Source organism: Amia ocellicauda, chromosome 8 (genome assembly GCF_036373705.1).
Source record: "Amia ocellicauda isolate fAmiCal2 chromosome 8, fAmiCal2.hap1, whole genome shotgun sequence".
Classification (NCBI taxonomy): Eukaryota; Metazoa; Chordata; class Actinopteri; order Amiiformes; family Amiidae; genus Amia; species Amia ocellicauda.
In genome coordinates, this window is record NC_089857.1 from 30,396,526 (window position 1) to 30,421,369 (window position 24,844).

At 36.0% G+C, this 24,844-nt stretch overlaps 1 protein-coding gene across 1 annotated transcript in view; it reads left to right on the forward strand.

Annotated features, from left to right (window-relative positions):
• The first annotated feature begins 14,614 nt into the window (after positions 1-14,614).
• ugcg (UDP-glucose ceramide glucosyltransferase) overlaps positions 14,615-24,844 on the forward strand; it is a 37,953-nt gene continuing 27,723 nt past the window's right edge. Inside the window, exon 1 of the mRNA XM_066711018.1 lies at positions 14,615-14,799. Coding sequence (XP_066567115.1) covers positions 14,702-14,799 — 98 coding nt within the window. The 5' untranslated portion in view covers positions 14,615-14,701. The remainder of the gene's footprint in view (positions 14,800-24,844) is intronic.

A 24,844-nucleotide genomic window follows, 5' to 3' on the forward strand; every position in this document is an offset into this window, starting at 1 on the left:
TGTTTTCACCTCACTGGATTCAAAATGTGAAGAACTGATTCATGCAGTTGAACACTGGAATATTTTCCGGCTGTGAAACCAATCCCCCTGAATGTTGGCTTTAATCAAATAATCAATACACATTTATTCAACAGGTCCAGATCAATGAAAGTACAATCTGAGGTCTTAATCTCACTCACCTCGCACACATACTCCACAGCTCGGTATTTCACGGATGAAAACATGCTCTTGTTGTTGTTCACTTTCTAATTCAGAAAGATGGGTCTAACTCCTGATCTAAAATAATTACAAAAATACATGTTTGTAGACCTTCTGTCTGTAGACCTTCACACTGTACCTCTAGTTATGTACAGTTTACAATACAGGAAGGAAGGGCATCCCTCAATTCAGAAAAGGTTAATGTCTTAAAATACGTTGCAATTGTTTAAAAAAGATTAATAATTAGAAGAATTTGTATTCATTCGATGTGATGGAAATACTATTCTACATCAAATGATTTAGGTGCATCTAAGTGAAACCTGATTAACACAAAAGCACCATGGAGGCTACATAATTTAGGCCTACGGATCGTGCCTTCCTGCAAATTTTTGTCTTGCAATCGCACATTTCAGCACCACTCGTTTTCATTTTTCAAACGCAATAAACGTTTGTATGGACACGATTGAAAGAAAGGGGATTTATTTGGTTAGAAACAGGAAACAGCAAACAGGAAACAGGTAGGCGCTTCGTGACAGAACAGACCTTTGAATTAAAAAGCGCATAACCGATCGATATACATGGATATATACAACTACTGCACCTCCTGCAGAAAGTATACAGTTGTCAACAATAACTACAGACTTGTATCAAATCAAACATTTCTATTTTGTTAGGTAAAATTACCTCAACACAATTCGAGGTGTTCCTGAAGACCTAACGCTTACCCGCGGTTTAATATAGTACATGTTGGTGACGTCATCGTATCACTTGGCCAATTGGTTCGATGTCAATTACAGCAGCGTCAGCTACTCCAGTTTAAACAGTTTAATTACAATTTACTGTCACCGTACGCACATATTTTTTGGCCTTCTTATAATATGATCTTAGTGGGAGTTCTCTTCGACAACAACGGAGTAGATAGAAACATTAAGTCTGTTGCAATGTTTTTGTTTCTCTTTTCAGATAATCATTTTAAACCTTGCTAAGACGTACAAAAACCAGGGAGACCACTGATAAAGATCAGTGATGGAGACATAGGATACCAGGGGATGCTCACTCAGCATACAGAAATTATGAGTTTATTTGTTGTCAAAAATTAAAGGATCACATTCCTTCACAAATTAACAGGAGCAAACCATAAGAGTATGTTGAAATACTGAAATACTGTATTTATTTTAGTTGTGCAAGGAAAATTGTTAGCTTTCTTAGGTGTTGCTTTCTTTCCACCTACCCATCTGTGATGCTGCAATAGTTCATAATTAAAACCTCTCATGCTTTGTGGGATTAATTCATAAACAAAAGCAATTACTGTTTCTGTTTGTTCAAGAACTGACATTTCCTTTTAATGTTATTTATCTCTTGCTACATGAAACCTGTTTTTATGCAACTCCATTTAGAGTTTGTACTTCAAAATACATTATGATTTGTACATTTACTATATCTGAATTGACTGATGACTGGAATAGGCAGAGGAAAAGAGTTAATTAGTAGTGCAATGAGAGGAGTCGTTCTCTTTCAGATTGTCTATGCCATTCCATCTCAGAGGTCTTCTGTGGGATTGCTGTCAGGATTCAGAGGAGGCCATGATGGATCTCAGTGCCACAATACATAGACTGGTAGTCATGGTTCCATTCTGAAAACACAACTTCAGCATTGTTGTTGTTAAAGCTTAATATGTATATATAAAGTATGTGCATGTATGAGAAAAAAATATGTATGTCTTTAACTACACAGATTGTCATGAAAATTTGATTATTTGTGTGTACACTCTGTTTTTGTTTTTGTTTTGTTTGTTGTTTTTGTACCAAAAAATAGGCTTGATAAAGGGTTTAGCTAAAATCAAATAGTTTGACAATATGTTTTTATGGTGGAAAATATTTTAAAGGGATTAACTTTCTCTTTCCAGGGCCGTTGGAATGTAACTGCTAATCTAATCATTGGTCCTTGGGTAATAATCAAAGCTTATACTATGATGGACATAAACTTTGGGGATATTTTAAACTTGTCCTGAAAATTGAACTAAATATTTTATATAAACATCAGAACATATAATAATAGATTAAGTTATCTGTGCATTTCACTTGTTTGTTTATTAGCATTTAATAGCATATTTTTTTCTAGTGTTTGAAGTTGGAATTCCTCGGGTTACTTCTCTTTGACCTCATACCACTTGCCTAGCAAAATGAAAACTAGAATGTATATTGTTTTGTATTATGTCTTTCAGTTAAATATTAAGCTTTTTAACATATTCAATCCTTTAAAAAATATTTATGAAGAGCACACACTGTTAAAACACAAACCTTAGCCTGAGAAGACCTCCTATGAAATGGCAAACCCTTTGCCATTGTCTGCCAATTTTATTTATATATTCTATATGTAATGTTTACCACAATTAATGTAGTACAGGAACTTTATTTAGAGGCAAGTTTGTTTAACGGGAGAGGCTGAGAGAGTCTAGGATTATACATATTTCATGGAGATCTCTCAAAAAAGAAAATTGTTAAAATGTCAAGTTTAATAAAATCTTGATTTCTTTTAGTTACTTTTCTAGAAAGTCCGTTGGGTACCCACTGGTCTTCCAGTCATCCAGAACCGATCCCCTGATGATCAGCTTACAGGTGGAGATAACTGATCCTGTAAAAACAACCCAATCATAAGTCATATAATTATGACCTTACTAAAAGAAAACACACATTGAATAAATTAGAAAACTGTTCCTATGAAGATACTGAAAAGTATTTAATACACCAGAAAGCACAACATCTTAATTCAAGCAATGTTCTTCAGATTAAAATATATTTTCACATTTTATGATTTGAATGTCTTTGTCTAAAGCAGAACACCTAATAGATCATCTTTGTGTTGGTAACTATAGCCTACCCCTGGGTACTTTAAAAAAAGCTTACCTAATACATTCTTGAAATATAATAAAGACCCACTGATTTTTTTAATGTGTAAGCATACATTTACAATCCATTACAATCATTCAGGTCCCTCAATGTAAATCATTTGTTATTCAATGTTAAACAATACAGGCATGTTCTGAAATTCACCGTAGAAATACAAGTTTTGTAAATTTAGATTTGTTTGTTTCATGTAAATGTAGTTTGTTTGTCCCTTATTAAGAATCGAATAAGAAAATATCCTGAGATAGACGATTAGCCCGGAAATCCACACTTTCAATTTGTAGTGACTTCTTGGAAAAAAAAAACATCATCTTTTCAAAAGGAAGTGGGAAATGACTTTAATAATATAACCTACACCTTGTTCTGTGACATTTTTTGATGTCATGTCAATTTATCCTGAAAGTTTCGAAATTTGACTTATTGTCTAATAGGAAGTTATTTAACATTGTGCTGTAATCTGTACATTGTGGAGGAAATATTTTTTTAAACTTGATGACTTTTGGCATGCTGGCATTAGCCTATACAATACCTTTTAGCAACTGATACCGCAATCTTAAATGGAAAGAATTTACTGAAGGCACAGTTTCCTTAAAGCATTAAGTTTAATGATCACAAAGCATGACACCTAAACATGTTACAGCATGCATAACCTAAGCAGTAGCTCCAATATATCGTTGTACATAAAGTATCAAAAAATGAATACTTACTGGAGCCACTGTATGTATCACCTATATACATCTGAAACCAAATTCAGTTTATTCTTAGAGGATGTTCATAATGACTTGGTTTTACATTTTTCCTTCCTGATATTTAGGTAATCATTACAGAGGTAAAAACAAGTATTATCAACAAGTGATTTAGTCATTAAATTCACAGCTGCCATCAGACCATCACTGAACATTTTAGACTTGGATGCATGTTTCTAATTGACTAATTTCACATTTACTAGAGCAGACCCATCTCTGCTTTCATTTCACAGACAATATTGTCTAGATCATGTAATGTAATTGAGTATCTACTATGCTAGTCCATTTTACCAATGTGCTTGTAAATCTCTGCTCTATCTGTACCTCGGGTCCAAGGTTTCCTATAGGTGTCATCTGACAGACTCCCTTTGTAGGAGTATTGATCAGTCTGGTCCAGGTGCTGTGGCACAGGGACAACCAGCCAGTTGACTGTCAGTCTCTGTCTTGTAGAAGCCTCAAAATCAATACAAATAAGACAAGACATAAACCTATCTGGGGTCACATCCAGGAGCTCCCTGTAACAGCGCACAATAGTCTGTTTTCACCTCACTGGATTCAAAATGTGAAGAACTGATTCATGCAGTTGAACACTGGAATATTTTCCGGCTGTGAAACCAATCCCCCTGAATGTTGGCTTTAATCAAATAATCAATACACATTTATTCAACAGGTCCAGATCAATGAAAGTACAATCTGAGGTCTTAATCTCACTCACCTCGCACACATACTCCACAGCTCGGTATTTCACGGATGAAAACATGCTCTTGTTGTTGTTCACTTTCTAATTCAGAAAGATGGGTCTAACTCCTGATCTAAAATAATTACAAAAATACATGTTTGTAGACCTTCACACTGTACCTCTAGTTATGTACAGTTTACAATACAGGAAGGAAGGGCATCCCTCAATTCAGAAAAGGTTAATGTCTTAAAATACGTTGCAATTGTTTAAAAAAGATTAATAATTAGAAGAATTTGTATTCATTCGATGTGATGGAAATACTATTCTACATCAAATGATTTAGGTGCATCTAAGTGAAACCTGATTAACACAAAAGCACCATGGAGGCTACATAATTTAGGCCTACGGATCGTGCCTTTCTGCAAATTTTTGTCTTGCAATCGCACATTTCAACACCACTCGTTTTCATTTTTCAAACGCAATAAACGTTTGTATGGACACGATTGAAAGAAAGGGGATTTATTTGGTTAGAAACAGGAAACAGCAAACAGGAAACAGGTAGGCGCTTCGTGACAGAACAGACCTTTGAATTAAAAAGCGCATAACCGATCGATATACATGGATATATACAACTACTGCACCTCCTGCAGAAAGTATACAGTTGTCAACAATAACTACAGACTTGTATCAAATCAAACATTTCTATTTTGTTAGGTAAAATTACCTCAACACAATTCGAGGTGTTCCTGAAGACCTAACGCTTACCCGCGGTTTAATATAGTACATGTTGGTGACGTCATCGTATCACTTGGCCAATTGGTTCGATGTCAATTACAGCAGCGTCAGCTACTCCAGTTTAAACAGTTTAATTACAATTTACTGTCACCGTACGCACATATTTTTTGGCCTTCTTATAATATGATCTTAGTGGGAGTTCTCTTCGACAACAACGGAGTAGATAGAAACATTAAGTCTGTTGCAATGTTTTTGTTTCTCTTTTCAGATAATCATTTTAAACCTTGCTAAGACGTACAAAAACCAGGGAGACCACTGATAAAGATCAGTGATGGAGACATAGGATACCAGGGGATGCTCACTCAGCATACAGAAATTATGAGTTTATTTGTTGTCAAAAATTAAAGGATCACATTCCTTCACAAATTAACAGGAGCAAACCATAAGAGTATGTTGAAATACTGAAATACTGTATTTATTTTAGTTGTGCAAGGAAAATTGTTAGCTTTCTTAGGTGTTGCTTTCTTTCCACCTACCCATCTGTGATGCTGCAATAGTTCATAATTAAAACCTCTCATGCTTTGTGGGATTAATTCATAAACAAAAGCAATTACTGTTTCTGTTTGTTCAAGAACTGACATTTCCTTTTAATGTTATTTATCTCTTGCTACATGAAACCTGTTTTTATGCAACTCCATTTAGAGTTTGTACTTCAAAATACATTATGATTTGTACATTTACTATATCTGAATTGACTGATGACTGGAATAGGCAGAGGAAAAGAGTTAATTAGTAGTGCAATGAGAGGAGTCGTTCTCTTTCAGATTGTCTATGCCATTCCATCTCAGAGGTCTTCTGTGGGATTGCTGTCAGGATTCAGAGGAGGCCATGATGGATCTCAGTGCCACAATACATAGACTGGTAGTCATGGTTCCATTCTGAAAACACAACTTCAGCATTGTTGTTGTTAAAGCTTAATATGTATATATAAAGTATGTGCATGTATGAGAAAAAAATATGTATGTCTTTAACTACACAGATTGTCATGAAAATTTGATTATTTGTGTGTACACTCTGTTTTTGTTTTTGTTTTGTTTGTTGTTTTTGTACCAAAAAATAGGCTTGATAAAGGGTTTAGCTAAAATCAAATAGTTTGACAATATGTTTTTATGGTGGAAAATATTTTAAAGGGATTAACTTTCTCTTTCCAGGGCCGTTGGAATGTAACTGCTAATCTAATCATTGGTCCTTGGGTAATAATCAAAGCTTATACTATGATGGACATAAACTTTGGGGATATTTTAAACTTGTCCTGAAAATTGAACTAAATATTTTATATAAACATCAGAACATATAATAATAGATTAAGTTATCTGTGCATTTCACTTGTTTGTTTATTAGCATTTAATAGCATATTTTTTTCTAGTGTTTGAAGTTGGAATTCCTCGGGTTACTTCTCTTTGACCTCATACCACTTGCCTAGCAAAATGAAAACTAGAATGTATATTGTTTTGTATTATGTCTTTCAGTTAAATATTAAGCTTTTTAACATATTCAATCCTTTAAAAAATATTTATTCCACAGTATATACATAAATACAATGATGAAACAATATTAACAACTAAAGAGTTTCCATAGGTTCCTTCCACAAGTTCAGTATATACATTTATTATTTATTATGTGCATTCCTGCTAGGTGCATGTAGAACTTTGCACATGTGAAGAATGCATTTAATTTGTCAGGTCTGACCAGTCCTGAATAGTTTCTCAGGCTTTCTGAATTCCTTTTGCTGCTGCTACAATTTGAAAAAGGTAATACAGTACATGGAAGTAGAAATAAAATGTTACAAATGAGAAGAAGCCATTCTGGCCATCTTGTTCATTGTTCACTGAATGTATTATTAAAGGAATATTTCAGTTATTTTCCCCCACAACATTTTGGTTTGGAAACGGAATAGAATTGTTTAGCCTTAACTTGCTTCTAATTTCCCCTTGTACACTTTCAATAATTTGCTTGATATTCATTCATGTTCACTTTTGGGAAGTAAATAAACATTATTCTGAATGTCACTGTTTGCAAAGGGACTATTTAGTTGTTCTGGTCATTTAAGAAATGTCATATTTGGCATATAAGACAAAATGTAGGACAGATGATATATTGAAAGCAACAAATTCATACATTATTGTAGAATGTCATATGTAGAGGAAATACCACCAAATAGGGTAAAATATAGGGTGTTTATAGTTTCAGATCTATAGAAATAAAAAGTATATACCAGAAAACAAATACTCTGTTGTGATAATTTGTTTTCTACTTAGTAAAAATGTAGAAGAGGACTAATTGTGTGGAGGGACAACGTCACTAGCATAGACTTTGAAGGGTATTCAAACAGGAAAGCAAACATTCAGCAAAATGAGTTTGCTGTCTGTTTGGGCTGTTTGTTTAAGGTACAGTTATTACTGCATATGTTACAATTATTGCCATTTACTTATTTTACCATAACAAAGGCAGGCTAATTAAAAGGTGCTAAAATAAATCTCCTTGTATTGCATGATTACCTTGTAAAATATGAACAAAATGAAATGCCCAATACATTTTTTTTTACCTTATAATTTCAGCTATTAGGAACTTTTGCTAATAAAAATATAACTCTTGAAAACATTAGCTTCGGCTTCCCCGCAACCCTCACCAGGATAAGCGGTTTTGAAGATGGATGGATGGATGGATGGATGGATGAACTCTTGAGAACCAAAAAAACAAAGTGTTGATGTACAACCTCAATTCCGAAAAAGTTAGGACAGTATGGAAAATGCAAAAAAAAAAAAAAAAAAAAGAGTCATTTGAAAATTCAATTCACCCTGTACTATATTGAAAAAACATTATTAACACATTATTACAGGGACGTCCCTGGAAAAGACGACGTCTGGATGGCAGCATATGTTGCTCCAAAATGTGTACATATCTTTCTGCATTAATGGTGCCCTCACAGATGTGCAAGTTACCCATGCCATGGGCACTGACACACCCCCATACCATGACAGATGCTGGCTTTTGGACCTGACGCTGATAACAGCTTGGATGGTCCTTTTCCTCTTTGGCCCGGAGAACACAACGGCTGTTTTGTCCAAAAACTTTTTCAAATGTTGACTCGTCGGACCACAAAACACGATTCCACTGTGCTGCTGTCCATCTTGGATGAGACCGAGCCCAGAGAAGTCGGCGGCGCTTCTGGACAGTGTTGATGTTTGGCTTCTGCTTTGCATAGTAAAGCCTTAACTTGTATCTGTGGATGCAGTGGCGAATGGTGTTGACTGACAAAGGTTTACCAAAGTATTCCTGAGCCCATGTCAGGATATCCATTACAGACTCATGACGGTTTTTAAGACTAGGGATCGGAGATCACGTGCATTCAGAAGTGGTTTTCGGCCTTGCCCTTTACGCACCGAGATTTGACCGGATTCCTTGAATCTTTTAGTTTTATTGTGCACTGTAGAAGGTGAATTGCCCAAAATCCTAATGATTTGTCTTTGGGGAATGTTGTTCTCAAAGTGTTGGATTGTTCGCTGAGGCATCTGTTGTCAGATGATTACATGATTGCCTCACCTGTTTCAAATCACCTTCTTATTTCAACTTATATCATCGCTATTAGTCCTAAATTGCCCCTGTTCCAACTTTTGTTTCAAAGGCCCTGCCATTGCATTTCCTTGATGTTTTCTTTTATATTTATTTGGACACAATTAAAGGGACATCAAAATGTAATGTTGAAAGCATCTTGACATATATTTAAATGAAATGGTAAGGTTGAAATACAAAAAGACAGGTGAGCTGCTCGCCAGGCAGTACTGTACATGTCCTGAGGCCTGCTGAATCACAGATTAGGACTATTGCTCAGTCTGTGCCTGTACATCTATGACATGGTAGCAGCAAAAATACACCAAATAAAGAGTCTAATGTTTTTGTCTTAAATCCCAAATATTCCTTGCTTCTTGTATATCCAGGTCATTTATGCTTTCCCTTGTGATTCAGATTCTTAATGCTACATTTCTGTCATCCATCATGATATCTGTGTGACGTCAGTAATGGTTGCTGCTTTCTTTGAGTCTGTTATTTTCTTTAATATTGTATTAAATATTTGGCCTACGGGGTTCAGAACATTGAGCGACATAATTATTTTCCACATTGCTTTAATCAATGTACCTCAAGGAGTAATTATACAAAAATAAACCTTAATGATTTAATTGTTTATCATGGACTATTTTACTTTGAGTATAATTTGAGCCCAGCAAGACAGGTATACAACTATATTTATGACTAATCACCCAAGTTCTTCACTAGTGTGTTTCTACGTTATTTGTGTTAATTGTGAAAAACAACTGTGTTAGCTGCATATTGTTGAAGATGTGCCTCAATCAAACAGAACTTTGTGTTGTAGCAGAGCAAAAACAGAAAAGGTATAGTTTCACACAACAATTTGCAGTAACTCAAAATGGTTGAAATACAAAAATTCTCTCTAGGATTTTATTGCATGCAATCCCTTGCCATCATTAAACAAAGTTAATAATTAGCTCAGGGAATAGTGCTGCCATCACTGGATTATGAGTCATTTGTTTGCCACAATGACAAATGGAACAACTTTCATTCTTTTATAATCGTGTATACCTTTATCTTCTAATTTGTATAATAAGTCGATTTCTTTGTCAACTCCTAGATAACTCATATGTTGATGTTATTTTATACATTACTGAGTATGGTTGAGAACAACATATTTCAACACAGGTGCTTTTTGAAATATTAGGAGAGACAGTATTTTACATGGTCTACAGAATGTAAAATATGTTAGTATTATTAGCATATGTTTTGAGTAGAATTTCAGCACACTACTTCTAACAGTGTGGTCAAGATATTACCAAGATTTAATCATAAACATTATTAAAGCATAGCAAAGCCTGTATAGACAATACATATGGTCTATCTTCAATTAAAACACCCAAAGAAAAATCCAGGAGCATGCTTCATGCATTCTAAAGAGACTAATCAATTATTTGCAAGCATACTTTTAATTTTCAGACAATAACATCATTCATCTAGATAATTTATTGCAAATTGAGGTAGCATGCCATGTTTAATTCTTTTAACTACAACTTTTAATTGGTTTAAAATAGATGTATTTGACTGTTAATACTATTAATACCAAGGCAGCCCCCTAGGAATACCCCCCAAAAGAAAAAAAGAAAAAACATAAAAAAAACCACAATTTATTTATTGTTGAATATGCAGTTAATGCTTTTATCATCAGTAAAAACCACAGGGCAAAAGCATCTTGAGCTCCTAGAGGTGTGGGAGTCCATTCAGGCCAGAATACATTCATCAGCAGTCTGAGCCCAACATAGGTTAATACAATTCACAAGTATACACCAGTTACATCTGTCAAGAAACAGGTGAGCTAAAATATATCCAGATGTGGAGCATGCCTGAGACACTGTTACACATGATTTGGGCCTGTGACAGGCTGATTTCATTTTAGTTGTGCAAGGAAAATTGTTAGCTTTCTTAGGTTTTGCTTTCTTTCCACCTACCCATCTGTGATGCTGCAATAGTTCATAATTAAAACCTCTCATGCTTTGTGGGATTAATTCATAAACAAAAGCAATTACTGTTTCTGTTTGTTCAAGAACTGACATTTCCTTTTAATATTATTTATCTCTTGCTACATGAAACCTGTTTTTATGCAACTCCATTTAGAGTTTGTACTTCAAAATACATTATGATTTGTACATTTACTATATCTGAATTGACTGATGACTGGAATAGGCAGAGGAAAAGAGTTAATTAGTAGTGCAATGAGAGGAGTCGTTCTCTTTCAGATTGTCTATGCCATTCCATCTCAGAGGTCTTCTGTGGGATTGCTGTCAGGATTCAGAGGAGGCCATGATGGATCTCAGTGCCACAATACATAGACTGGTAGTCATGGTTCCATTCTGAAAACACAACTTCAGCATTGTTGTTGTTAAAGCTTAATATGTATATATAAAGTATGTGCATGTATGAAGTAATCAGTTTGACAGGCTGATTTCATTTTGGTTCTACTTTTGAGTCAGTTTTAGACGTCTACAATTTTGGAAATACCCTTTGTGTCTTCCCCAATAACAACTCTCACTGGATTTGTGCCCAATGACACCCTGTTAATAAAATTACAAACTGATAACCTAGACATTGCTGGCAAGCTGTTTGATTTTATTGCTTTGAAGCCTTATCATGCACACTGGATTAAAGATCTTCTATATTATTTAAAATTGGTAAAACTGAAAAGGGGTTTCTTGACAAAGCTCAAAGGCATGTCTGTTTTTCCTTTGTTTTTTCTAACTGTATGTTGATCAATTTAGGTTGCCTCCAATCTTATAGCAATGCAATGTACTGCAACCTGCAGCGCTGTATTGACAAAGTGTGCCCCTCTCTCTTCCTTTCCTCTTTCCCCTCATTGTTTATGCTTATTATTTTCTCTCCTGTGTTTTGACCTTGCTATTTTTTGTAGTTTGTATTTAGAAAGAGGAAGTTAATATGTATTTGGGATCATTTGAGCAGTCACTGGAAAACGTTTATATGTATTTCTAGCTGTCTGTAAGCAATATTCTCCCCCAACCCCCATAAGGAACCCAATAAAAATATTGTGAAGAATGTGAGATTTGCTCACATGTGATATACAAAAACATTATTAGACATACTTCATGGTCTTTTCATAATGATGTATGTATTTGTGATGTAAATACTCTTAAACCTCAAGTTTGGGCCATTGTGAAACCAAATATTTGGGAGAAAGAAAAATACTATAATTCAAGAGAGGGATGAATGTGTTGAAAGATCAGAAGTTCATGATTTGGAAACAAATAAATGCCCAGCTAAACAAATTACATCGTGGCAACATTGCAATAAAGAGAACATTCATGAACCAGAGGATGTTGAAGAACAAATTGATGTTGTGGCAACAGAAATGTGTAGAGTCCAGGGGATGTTGTTAAAACATTTTAAAACAATGTTATAAATGGACACATAAATAATCATAAATGACAAAATCATAATACACAGAATAAACAGCTTAAGTAAAATAAATTAAATAAAAATACACTGTATTTATGCACACAAAATAATACAGTTGAGTTTTATATATTTATATTGTTCCAGAGAGGGACCTATGATATGTGCAGACAACATTATTGTACAACAAACAGAGATCATAATGACTTAATGACTCTGTGTGGTCAAGATGATATGTTTGTGCAAAATATTTTCTCATATCCTCTTAGTCAGAACGAAAATACAACCAAACTAAAACCTCACACAATGTGGGCAGAATTAAATGTGTTTTCTGTGTGATGTTCAGGTTTCAGACAAATGTGGGTCTTTGGAGTAAAACTGTGAATGTATCACTATCATAAGCTTATATGGCTGCCATATGAATACATAATAAGCACTAAGGGAAAGTGCAACATCTGGATATGAAGTGGAAGATGATATTATAAGAAAAATGTCTATAACATCACAACACAGTTATATTGTATGATTCATTCAATGTACAAAGAAATAGCTGAACTTCCATTCTGAGATTTATTGTTGAAATTATACATTTACAACTTATTTATTCTTTTAACCATAAATGTAATAGATTGTAAAAATACTGACTTTTTACCAAGAAAAAGACTGTTCCACAAAAGTCTATTATTTAATATACACTAGGATATATTGAGTCGTATAATTATATAAACTATGTCTCTTCTTATTATGCAAAACAAGTATTTGTAAAACAAAACGTTGCTCGCTGTACATATATAACAGATACATTGAAAACAGTATATAATATAGAATGATAACTTTCACGGTGTAATGTTATTTAGTGCAATAGTGGGCTGTTTTATTTACACCGATCAGCCATAACATTATGACCACTGACAGGTGAAGTGAATAACACTGATAATCTTGTTATCATGGCACCTGTCAGTGGGTGGGATATATTAGGCAGCAAGTGAACATTTTGTCCTCTAAGTTGATGTGTTAGAAGCAGGAAAAATGGGCAAGCGTAAGGATCTGAGCGACTTTGACAAGGGCCAAATTGTAATGGCTAGACGACTGGGTCAGAGCATCTCCAAAACTGTAGCTCTTGTGGGGTGTTCCCGGTCTGCAGTGGTCAGTACCTATCAAAAGAGGTCCAAGAAAGGAAAAGCGGTGAACCGGCAACAGGGTCATGGGCGGCCAAGGCTCATTAATGCATGTGGGGAGCGAAGGCTGGCCTGTGTGGTCCGATCCAACAGACGACCTCCTGTAGCTCAAATTGCTGAAAAAGTTAATGCTGGTTCTGATAGAAAGGTGTCAGAACACACAGTGCATCACAGTTTGTTGCGTATGGGGCTGCGTAGCCGCAGATCAGTCAGGGTGCCCATGCTGACCCCTGTCCACTGCCGAAAGCGCCTACAATGGGCATGTGAGCATCAGAACTGGACCACGGAGCAATGGAAGAAGGTGGCCTGGTCTGATGAATCGCGAGTTCCAGGTGTTGACTCCAAATTCCCCAGATCTCAATCCAATTGAGCATCTGTGGGATGTGCTGGACAAACAAGTCCGATCCATGGAGGCCCCACCTCGCAACTGACAGGACTTAAAGGATCTGCTGCTAACGTCTTGGTGCCAGATACCACAATACACCTTCAGAGATCTAGTGGAGTCCATGCCTCGACGGGTCAGGGCTGTTTCGGCGGCAAAAAGGGGACCTACACAATATTAGGCAGGTGGTCATAATGTTATGGCTGATCGGATTAGGTGAGTGTATATTGACTTGTATTTGGTAACAACTTTTTCTTCCTATTTTAGTCAATGTTAGTATGGAACAAATATCAGTAGTCCTTTGCCATTTAGAAATGCATTTTTCCACGTGTATAACTGCTTTAATTTGCACTTCCTAACAATAAAAATCATGCATAACCCATATACTTCTGTATTAACATTAATTGAACTGGAATGATTGGAATACAAACTTTTTTTTGAAGGTGCAAAGTAATAATCACCAGCTTAATGTCCAGAATGCATTAATCGACCCCAATTATGGCAAATAAAGAAACAAGAAACATGTCGAACACAATCTATTTGTCTAATTAATGGTTGTAGAAAACAGGTCCCACTCTCGCTTTATTCCTCTAGACCCAGCTAACACACGTAAGGGGGCGATAGACGGCTCGATTCCTGACAGCTTGCCTTAGGTTAGTTTGACGCACACGAAAGCGTTAACGTCAGACGTAATCGGCTATTGGTCGCCTCCGCCCGCTAGGCCCGCCCAGCGCCGTGCGTGAGTTGCCCGCAGTGTCCGCTGCACCGAGCTCTCTTCTTCAGTCGCCTCAGCGCTCCCCTAGCCAGCGCCTTTCCCGGTGTGTTTGCATTTCTCCAATACAGCCATGGCCCTACTGGAACTCGCCCTACAGGGGCTCGCCTTCTTCGGATTCATCCTCTTCATCGTCCTCTGGCTCATGCATTTCATGTCTATCATCTACGTGTAAGTCAGGCCCTTTCGTTTTTATTTATGCGGCGGTGGGTGTGTGTGAGTGTGTGTCTCTTTTCCCACCTCTGGTGTTCAAATTGATGCATTTCGGATTCTGCCGCAAATGCACCCACTTCAGCGGCAGAGGCCCTGGTTTCTATACGAGTCGCTGAATTACCTCTATTGTTACTAGCACGGTCGCATTATCGATCATTTGACTGGAAGATGGGGGTGAAATATGCACGATAGATTATATACAAAAAAACATGAGACGTGTGAATGGGAAAGGAAGCGGGCATTGTATGATAAGGGAGTTACGGATCTGTTGTTAAATTGTGTTGTCTAGCCTGGTGCGCTGGGTCTGAGCTATACGGGCGCTCAGTGAGAAGTTTGATTAATGAAACAGCCGTGAAATAAAAATAAAAAATGGGCGGGGGACAAAATAACACATCTAAAACATGTAGTGTTTGTTTTAAAAATAAATGTGAACAATGGACTGCTGCCATAACACCAATCTGTGGTTGTCTTATTTAGTATCACTGGGATTCAGTGTAACCAGGAAGCCGCACAATATCGCCTGTCACCAGTGTCAGTACAGTACAGTACAGGGCATGGATCAGGTGTAGGGACTGTGCCCGACAAGCTTCAATCAAAACAGACATTATTTTATTCCGCCAACCCCCTAGTGTAGGACAGGATGAGACCTTCACTGGATATTGCGATCGTAACGTTGTTCTGCTGATTCAAAACAAATTAATATCATTTGCGCTGTACGCTGTTGTTAATCGCGAATTGATTTCCTATAGCTTAATATTTTTAAATCAATGCAAGTTATGTGTCCAAAAACATAATTCTATACAAAAAAAAAATATATATATATATGTCGAAGATTGAAAACTAGTTATTTTTCATACAACCCTCGATACATTTATATATAAATACCCAGGCAGTACTTCCTTAAACACGTAGAAGGACAGGACTGACGTAATGACGTACACAATGATGAAGAATTCATTCACTTACATCACAGCTTAATTCATGTAGTATGTCTAATTTTAATTTTACGAATGTGTTCCACAACATCCTTTCAATATTTACTTTGACTGGCTTCATAGACTGCTAATATATTCACTTTCAGCAACATTATAGCTCATTAAGTAACTAGTTCAGTTATTTTGTGTCTGTGTAGCCATTTAGCCCAGTTTAATAGGTCTTAGGCTTTTACTCATGACCCTGTCATGTGAGCCCAGCTGATCTCTAACAGTTTCACTGTACACTTCTTCCACTGTTTTTAAAGGACGTTCAGGTTATCCTTGTATGAAAAGGGGCGAAATGGCAGGGAAATGAGTTAAACCTGCCCTGGTTATATAAATATAACTGTTTAATGTTTGAGATTTGTTTTAATAACGGTGTCTGACATGTACAGTGTGTGTGTGACACATGCAGCCTATAACTTAAGGCCTTGTGTAGCTTTCTGTTACTGCACTGAAACGGTTTAGTGCTCAAAAGATTTTAAATTAGCAGGACCCATGTAACACTTGCACATTATTATTGTAAAAGTTTGTATAATTCTTTACATTTTCATTGTTTAGAAACCAACAACATTCAGGTTTAGATGTGATTATCCACCTAGCACAGAAGTTAAATGTGCAGTTATCAGCAGCCTCTGCAGTCTGTCTGGTCTTTTCTAGACTTCCTTACAAGCTTGCTATTCAGTTGTTTCAGGCATTAGTGTTCATGCATTTCCACACAGGAATAGTTTTCATCTTCTTTTCATGTACAGGTTGACAATACCTTTCTCTGAAATTACTGAACTGTACTTTAAATGCTTGTCAGGCAGTACATAAATAAAGTCTATGAATTGGGGATTCCTTATTTAGTTGCTGTGTGCTAGTGGACTGTATTACTAGAGAACCGCTCCTTGGAACTGCTCTAGGGTAACATGATACAATCGTACATATAGGACAGTACAACATGGACTAAAATACATATTCAAGCACCATGTTCATATTAGCATGATAATTCTGATAGATTTTTTCCGAAATTTAATCTAATATGATTTGAAAACTGATTCTGTTCTTAAAACTACCAAATGTTATCATGTACACATGTACACATAATTTCCCTCAGTCTACTATAACTTGCCAAGGCCCTGCATATCCTGAAAATATATGTTGCACACCATCAGAACTTTAACTGGCTTGTTGTGAATGCAGTGCAAAAAAATACAGGAAACAGTCTGTGGTCTCTTCTGATGTACTGTTTTTTCCTATTGGTTGTCAGAAATATATATATTAAAAAATGAAAATGTTTAAGATTAGGGGTTTTGGTTTGGTTTGGGTTTGAAAAGTGTCAAGAGAGAAGGACCCACTGTGTCTTTCTTGTTGATTTTAATAGTTGGTGTGTTCTGGGAGATGTCATGACTGGTTTAAAAAATATAGTAATGGTTTTAATTTAGTGTGTTTGGTGAAAAATCTTTGTTATAAGATTTAAAAATATATGCATTTTGGATAATAGGGAAGAGTGAATAGTCAGTTTTCCGAAGTAGTCACTGCACCTTCCTGTATGTCTCTATCCGACCTATATATCTGTGTGTTCGGATATCAGATGTTAACAGTTTTGTTGTTCTTATTGCAATGAGCAGTAAATGGGTATGGCATTGGAAGCTCATCCTTTCAACATAGTTGGTAACCGTATTGTATACATATACTCCTCAAAGCTGGAATAACATGATGGTAAAAGCTTGCTGTAGTAAGTTTGAACTGGGTGGAACATCTGAGGCAGTTTCTCCCCTTTTAGAAACTCCCCTTTTTCTCCCCTATTAGTTTATATAAATATGTATTAAGGACACCATTGTGAGGTTTCACGTCCAGCAACAAACAGAAGGTTATACTTGGTGAAACAATGTATGGGAACTGTACACTTCTGTTTGAATTGGAAACAATCGCACCTTTTATACATTCATCAGTTCCTTTATAAGCTAAATTTAATGTAAAAACTAAAATGATTTAAATGCTAGAAAGATTACCCCCCCCCCCCCCCTCCAACACTCTCACATTCTATCACTTGTGCTGTGTCTGTGTTTTGAGAAATATCCCACGGGTTTTTCCTTCATTGAGAAATTCAGTGGAATGTTGTACTGCAGCAGTCTGGAGTGATGACGACTTCAGACACGGAGCGCTGCATGACTCACTCCGCAGTGAGCGTACATCTTGCATCAGTGCTTCCTATGTGATCTGTCCTACTGCTCGCCTGGTTTCCCTGTTTATTATTTTTTCTACACAATCACCCACAGCACCGTTTCAGCTTACGCACTTCCCAAGAATTAAAACTGATGCAATTGCAGATTTTTCATTTACTTTATATCTGTCTCAGAACTTTAGTGCATATGTAGTACACAGGAAAGTGTGTAAATATACATTCTCTGTTGATGACACTTTTCCCCATGCTTTATGAAATACAGTTGGGTCTGGCCTGCTTTTCTGTTCTTGAGAAGTGATGCACTGGTCTTTGCAGCCTGTATATCATACCCTGCATGGAGAACATTCCCTTTTCAGTTTTAGCAGTTGGGATGGTATGAAAATCATCATTGTTGATCTTGACTTTCTTACAAATAAGTGGTAGAGGAAGGGTGCTTGTATTTTTTATTTTTTATTTTTTTCTTCCTCTCTCCCTCATTCTCTATGGAATGTTGCTGATGTTCAAGTGTCCGAACATGAGTCTCCTGCAGAAGAGGAAAGGCAAAAGGTTTCCTGAAAGTCCTAGCTTCAGGGCTTAAACTTACGAGTGGTGGGTCACCAGGGGCAATCAACTTTTGTCTAACAACATCTATTTATTTGTATTTGTCACCAGCGACTCTGGGGAGAAGGTTAATACAATGGTTTCGCCTTGGAGAGAAAAATAATAAAAAGTACTGGAACTGCTTCAAAAAGACGTTAAGACAGTGACCTGCTCACTGATGATTTTTTTTTTTTTTTTTTTCAAGCTGCCAGGCTGCATAGAAGAAAAAAAACTCATAACTGGTTCATTTTGCTTTCCATGATGAAATCGGCATTATATCACTGGCGAATGCACTCATTTGTTGTCATGGTAAGCTGCAACTCTGGTTAGTAAATGTCAGCACTAAGGCACAAAATGTATATATTTTAAATGTTATGATTTTTTTTTTTTAAAAGGAGTTTATGAAATGAAGACAAAAACCAACAAGTCTGCCGAATTCCCCCAAAAACAATGCACTAAAGAAGATATTGTTTTCATTCGACCGTACACATCTGTACTGGCCGATCGAGGCACAAACAACTGAAACGGCATGTGCATGATTTGTTAATGCCGATGGCCAAGCTTTAATCAGCCTGCAAGCTATAAGCCATGCAAATACTGATGGTATTTTAAATACATTTGAGGAGGCATTTTCTTTGCGGGTATTCCATTAAGGTATAAAAACGTTGCATTCACAGCTGGTGACATGGGATCAGTGGCAGAGGTGCAAGCAACATGTAATGACAAAGTAAGTTCTATTAGATGTCTCCCCACAGGCTTGATTTGGCAGTATCAGGAAGTTTTAAGTGTTTTTTTTTGGGGTATTTTCCATATTAAAGATTTAGTATTAAAGGTTTGAAATTCAGTTTGAGCTAGCCACAAGTCTTTTGTCAACATTCTGTGCAATTTACATTATAAGTTTGGCTGTTGTTCTTTCTTGGATGTATTTCAGGGGGAGAGCAGCTATTCTGCTCCACTGACCATAGCTTCCTTTATTGTCAGCAAGCTTTAATTAGGATCACCTCAAAAGTGAGGCCAAATAATGGATTTTTTTTAAATTAGCTACCTAATACATTATTGTAAGTTAAATATGAATATATAAAGGAGTTTTCGTGATGGCTTTTTGCCTTATCAGAGACGTCCGAAAATGTCTGGTTATTAAAGAATTTTGTACATTTTATATGATTAGTAAATTAATTGTATGCGTTTATTTTTAAATTAGTAAAACATTGCATTATTAGCCGGGCACTTTTTTTTTGGCAGTTTAAAATGATTGCTACCAGATATTGAAGTCTAGGAACTAAATGCACCTTAGGATTCTGTCCAACTTTGAGCCTTGCCTGATACACTTACAATTGTTCGCAATGATGCAGATTTTACTTTCAGTTTGAGTCTCATGTGACTCAACATGACATGTGACATGTTAGTCCTTAAACTGTGAGTTTCACATAACACATTTCTATGCAGAAGTATACAATGTTCTGTTTTTTTATTATCAAAATGGTTTTACAGGGGAACTAGTATGGTTCATAACTTTGTGTTGCTCAATATAAATAAGTAATGTGTATTGGATTTTCTAGTTTGATTCTATAAGCACCTTAATAAGGTCACAAAAACCAACCCCTTTAACTATAAAATTAAAGTTAAACAATAGTACTCTTATTGTTTATTTTGATTTCCCCATGCCCATTTTCCCTTAGCTCTTAACTGTGACATCTTGTCTGCACTTACCAGCTTTTACAATCTAGGATGTAAGACTTATATATTGTTTACTGTATATCTCGTATACACTTGTGTAAATTGGAATTTGTAAAATTGCATTATGCCTTGAACTTTACTTTATTATTGCTCTTACATTGTTAGTCGCACTGAACAGGGTGTCTGCTCAGAAATAAATCATTATTAATAATATTAATTATAATAGTATATTATAGTATATTATTATTTTTATAATCCATGACTGACATCATTGTCGTGCCTCAGATTTTTCTTACTATTCATACAGTATCCCCAAGTTATTGTAATTTCCCTAGCCATTTTACATACTGACATTATTTTTTTTTTGTTTTTTTTGTTTCTTTCTTCCTGCCTCTTCTTTTACTGGTCTGTCAAAAGTGGAGGAACGGTGTGCTGTTGTGGGCGAAAGATGTAGGGAATCTAAATTTAAAGTACATTTGCTGGATCAGAGTCAGTAACGGTAATCTAGTGCTAGTATTAGATTGAGCTTATCAAATGACTCAAATAAAAAAAAAAACTACAACTAACTGAAAGTTGATGCTTCTGAGATTTATCGTACAGTATAACTTTTTTTTTTTTTTTTTAGAAAGGAAATCGTGTTTTTCAGCTCTCCTTTTGGCTGATTGTGAATTGGGCATGTTTTATATTGTTGTACATGGCTGCCAGACATATACTAAGAAAAAAAAAACAATAATATTGCCAAGATATCCTTATTCTTTAAATAAAATCCAGTTTCCAGGAAAAAATCCTGCTTTGTGAAAGTGCAACATTTAAGAATAAGACGATATTTGGGTGAATTATATGCGGATTGAATTTAACTTTATTTACCTTGTCTGCATTTTATGAATGGAGAAATCTATATAATTTGGTGGCATAGCAATTAATTAGGCCTAATCTTTTTTTTTTGGATTTTGAATAATAAAAAAAACATCCTAACAAATTCCAAATAAAATATTTAAAACAAATACACATGCTACCTTTTACTATGTGCCAAACTGAAATAGTGCCTTCATCTTTTAAGTCGTTTTCTATAAATTATTCAATTTGCCAATGCCTGTCAGTTACAAGGAGAGATTGAAAATATCTGCCAGCCCCAGTTCAGTCCCTCCAGATCCATCTGAGAACTGACCCCCGTTTAATTAATTTGAATAATACAGACATTGTTAGGTCTATCAGGTTACATTGTTTTATTTTAAAAGTAAATGACACTCTGAGCATGATTTAGAAATTATCCACAGTTCACTGTTTTACTTCAATGTGTCCTTTGTGCCACAGGTTTTATAGGCCTCTCCAAATCACCAATCACTGGATACATTGAGCACAGAGACATTCTGCTACAATTGGATCAATTAAGCAGTTAACAATCTGGATAAAACCAAAACCTCTAGGCCTTGTGGATCTCAAGGACCAGGGTTGACCTTTTTTCATAGTCCAAAGTCTTGAACACAAGTTTATGTAAAGAGTTTTGGAGAGATTGTGTCTCCTTGACGTATTCCTTTACAGATCTTGATATTGTCAGTGTCTTGGCCGGATTATTGATGTAGCATTGTTGCTTATTTAATGAGTTTTATAGGTTTTCTCAATGTTTTTATTTGTTAATTTCAAATCAAATTGATCTGATGTTTTAAAAAAAATACAGCTCTTAAAAAGAGAAGGCCTGCAGCACCGCATTCTTTTGAACAAAGGGTAAATGTTAATGATGAAAGCTCAAATTTTATTTCTGCTGTCACTCCCTGCCTTTAAAGGTGTAATAGCTCCATACTATATTTAACAAGCGGATCATGTGTTTTATTCTCTAAAATATACTAGACCTGTAGAGAATGAAGTTGCATGATTATACCATTGGTGGCACGGTGGTTAGTGCTGTTGCCTCACAGCTCCAGGGGTCCCAGGTTCGAGTCCCGGCTCGGGGTGCCTGTCTGTGTGGAGTTTGCATGTTCTCTGCATGTTCTCCCCATGTCCTCCGGGCACTCCGGTTTCCTTCCAGTGTCCAAAGACATGCAGGTTAGGTTCGTTGGCCATGCTAAATTGCCCTGTAGGTAGGTAGGTAGGTGTGTGTGTGTGTGTGTGCGCGCGCGTGTGCGCGCGTTTGCCCAGTGATGGACTGACGTCCTGTCTTAGGTGTATTCCTGCATTGCGCCCCGCTACCCTCGCCAGGATAAGCAGTTACCACGGGCTATGAACTAAGCTACTTGCTAGTACATGTTGTGTAGGAGGCTCAACCTTTTAATTTTGCATCAATTATTATTTTTATTATTTTTATTTCAATTAAACAAGTTTCTGCTGAATTTTCATTTTCTGTGACTCTAATGTCAAAATGGACTATAGGCCTACATGTAGCTTAGCTGGGTCATTTGTGTGTGGTACACATTGCGTGATTAATTATTTATACTGGCAAGGAGTATTAAAAAAAAAAAAATACACTTAATACTCACAATAAAATATTCAGCATTAAAGGAATTTTGTAATGCATACTTTGTCACGGTTTCTGTACAAACACAGAAGAGGCATTTCAATTATTACAGACCTTCTTGTACAGCTATATAGGATGCTAAATGCAGTACAAAGATAACTAGCTTAATACAATTTTAGAACACTGCCTATGTTATCAACAATTGTACCAAAACAAGATCAGATGGGTTTTTTGTTTCCTGTTCCAGATATTCCTAACCACCATGTGCTTGCATTTTGAATCGATACAAGTTTGACTTTGTCCTGAGGCTAGCTTTCTGTCAGTAGTTGAAGACACAGAAAAAGGTGTGCCTTTGGATCCCTGTATTAATCTATAAGTGTCCTTTGATCTCCCCTTGCATGATTTCAATGGGAAACTAAACTTCTTCTGTTCCTGATTCCTAAGAATCTTTTTTTGCAGTTGTTTTTTGCGTGTTTCTAGTGTGAAGAACATAATTTTAAGGGTTGATCAAACACTACCTTTCAATTAGTATTGCTTCACAAAGTTAATTGTATTTGTAAGTCTGCATTATTATTTTTAGGATTGAGCTGGAAGTTCTGTTGGGTGGCTGCCTAAGGAATGTGTAGGAATGTGGAAGTGAGTCCTTCTTTTAGTTGACCTTGGATAATCTAATCTTTCAAATGCTGATGTTTCAGGACACTGCTGAGCCTTGCATTTTTTACATTCAAGGTTTCTGAAACACTTGCAATTAACAATTAAAAGGCTGTGCATCCTTTTTTCTTTCCCTCCATTATCTTGAAGGTAGTAAATCAAGGGCAATCAGAATTGTTGCTGCTGTTGCTTCTGTCAGAATGAAACTGTGATGGCAAGGATCTGGGCAGTGTATATTATTAGCACAGTCGGAGAGGGACTACCAAATATGCATTCAGAAATGTACCTATGGGTCACTGTTTGTGTCTTCCATGGTCTTCACAAGCTTTGAGAAGCTGCTTCTTGCCCATTCTTTAGCAATGTCCGAACTTGAATGCCTGGAGGAGCTTTAAGTGATGTTCATTCTGTTGTTGGCATGGGCTCATGAATGACTAACACCAGTGTCCCCCTGATTTACATTAGCAGCAGAATTGCCACATTTAGATACTTTGAGAGGGTCTGAAATGTGAAGTAAATGCTAGCAATATTTAATTATTATTATCATTAGATCTCTCCCTGTCCAATGTTCTTGGAAAGACCTAAAGAGTACTTCCAGTAAAATAGGAATAGCATATTACTGTTGAAATAAGATCTTATCATGGAATGGAATGTTTTTTTTGTTTGCTTTTTTCTTCTTCCCATAATTCTCTAGCAAGTACTAACATAATAAATTGAAGAAGGAAGTCCTAGGTATTCAACATGTTATTGGATGTGGCCCAAAACAGAAGAATGCATTGGGTTAAAGGCCATTCAAGTATTTTGAAAAGTATTAAAAAAAAAAAAGAAATTCTTGAAACTCGCAATGAAGGTAATCTAGGATAAATGAAATAGTTAGAATTAATTCTTATTTGTTTTAATGCCTGTTTTTTCATACTTTTAACTGTAAGATTTTAAATCGCAGAAGCATGCCCCTGTTTTTTGAGTACTGGGAGAAAAAAATAATACATTTTAATAATCTATTAATAAACCATTCATGGAAACATATTTAATGTGATGTCATTTTTCAGATCGTTCATTGACGTAACCAGTTTGGATTCTGATTCATTCAGCTATCGATAATTCATGATTGCTGCATTTAAGATAAGAGAATGCATGCACAATTAATTCAGAATATCATTGTGTATTTGTTTGTAGGGAGATTGAAGCAAAGCAACATGTTTCCCATTCATCGATCAAAATCAATGTCATGTACTGCATATAGGCCTACTGTGTGCTTGGTTCATCAGATGCATCAAAGCTGACAAACAACTTTCTATGAAGATAGCCTGCCTATCATTGCAAACTACTTTTAGCCATTTCAGATTATTTGGGCTGCAGGCTGTTGTGTGTACAGGAAGCTGATGATTGTTTAGTGTATGCTATCAGACTTGAATTCAAACAATCTTCCCAGGCACACCTCGGAGAGACTGGTCTGCACAGCTGGGACAACTGACGAACCCACTGTATCAGAAAGCTGGTGTC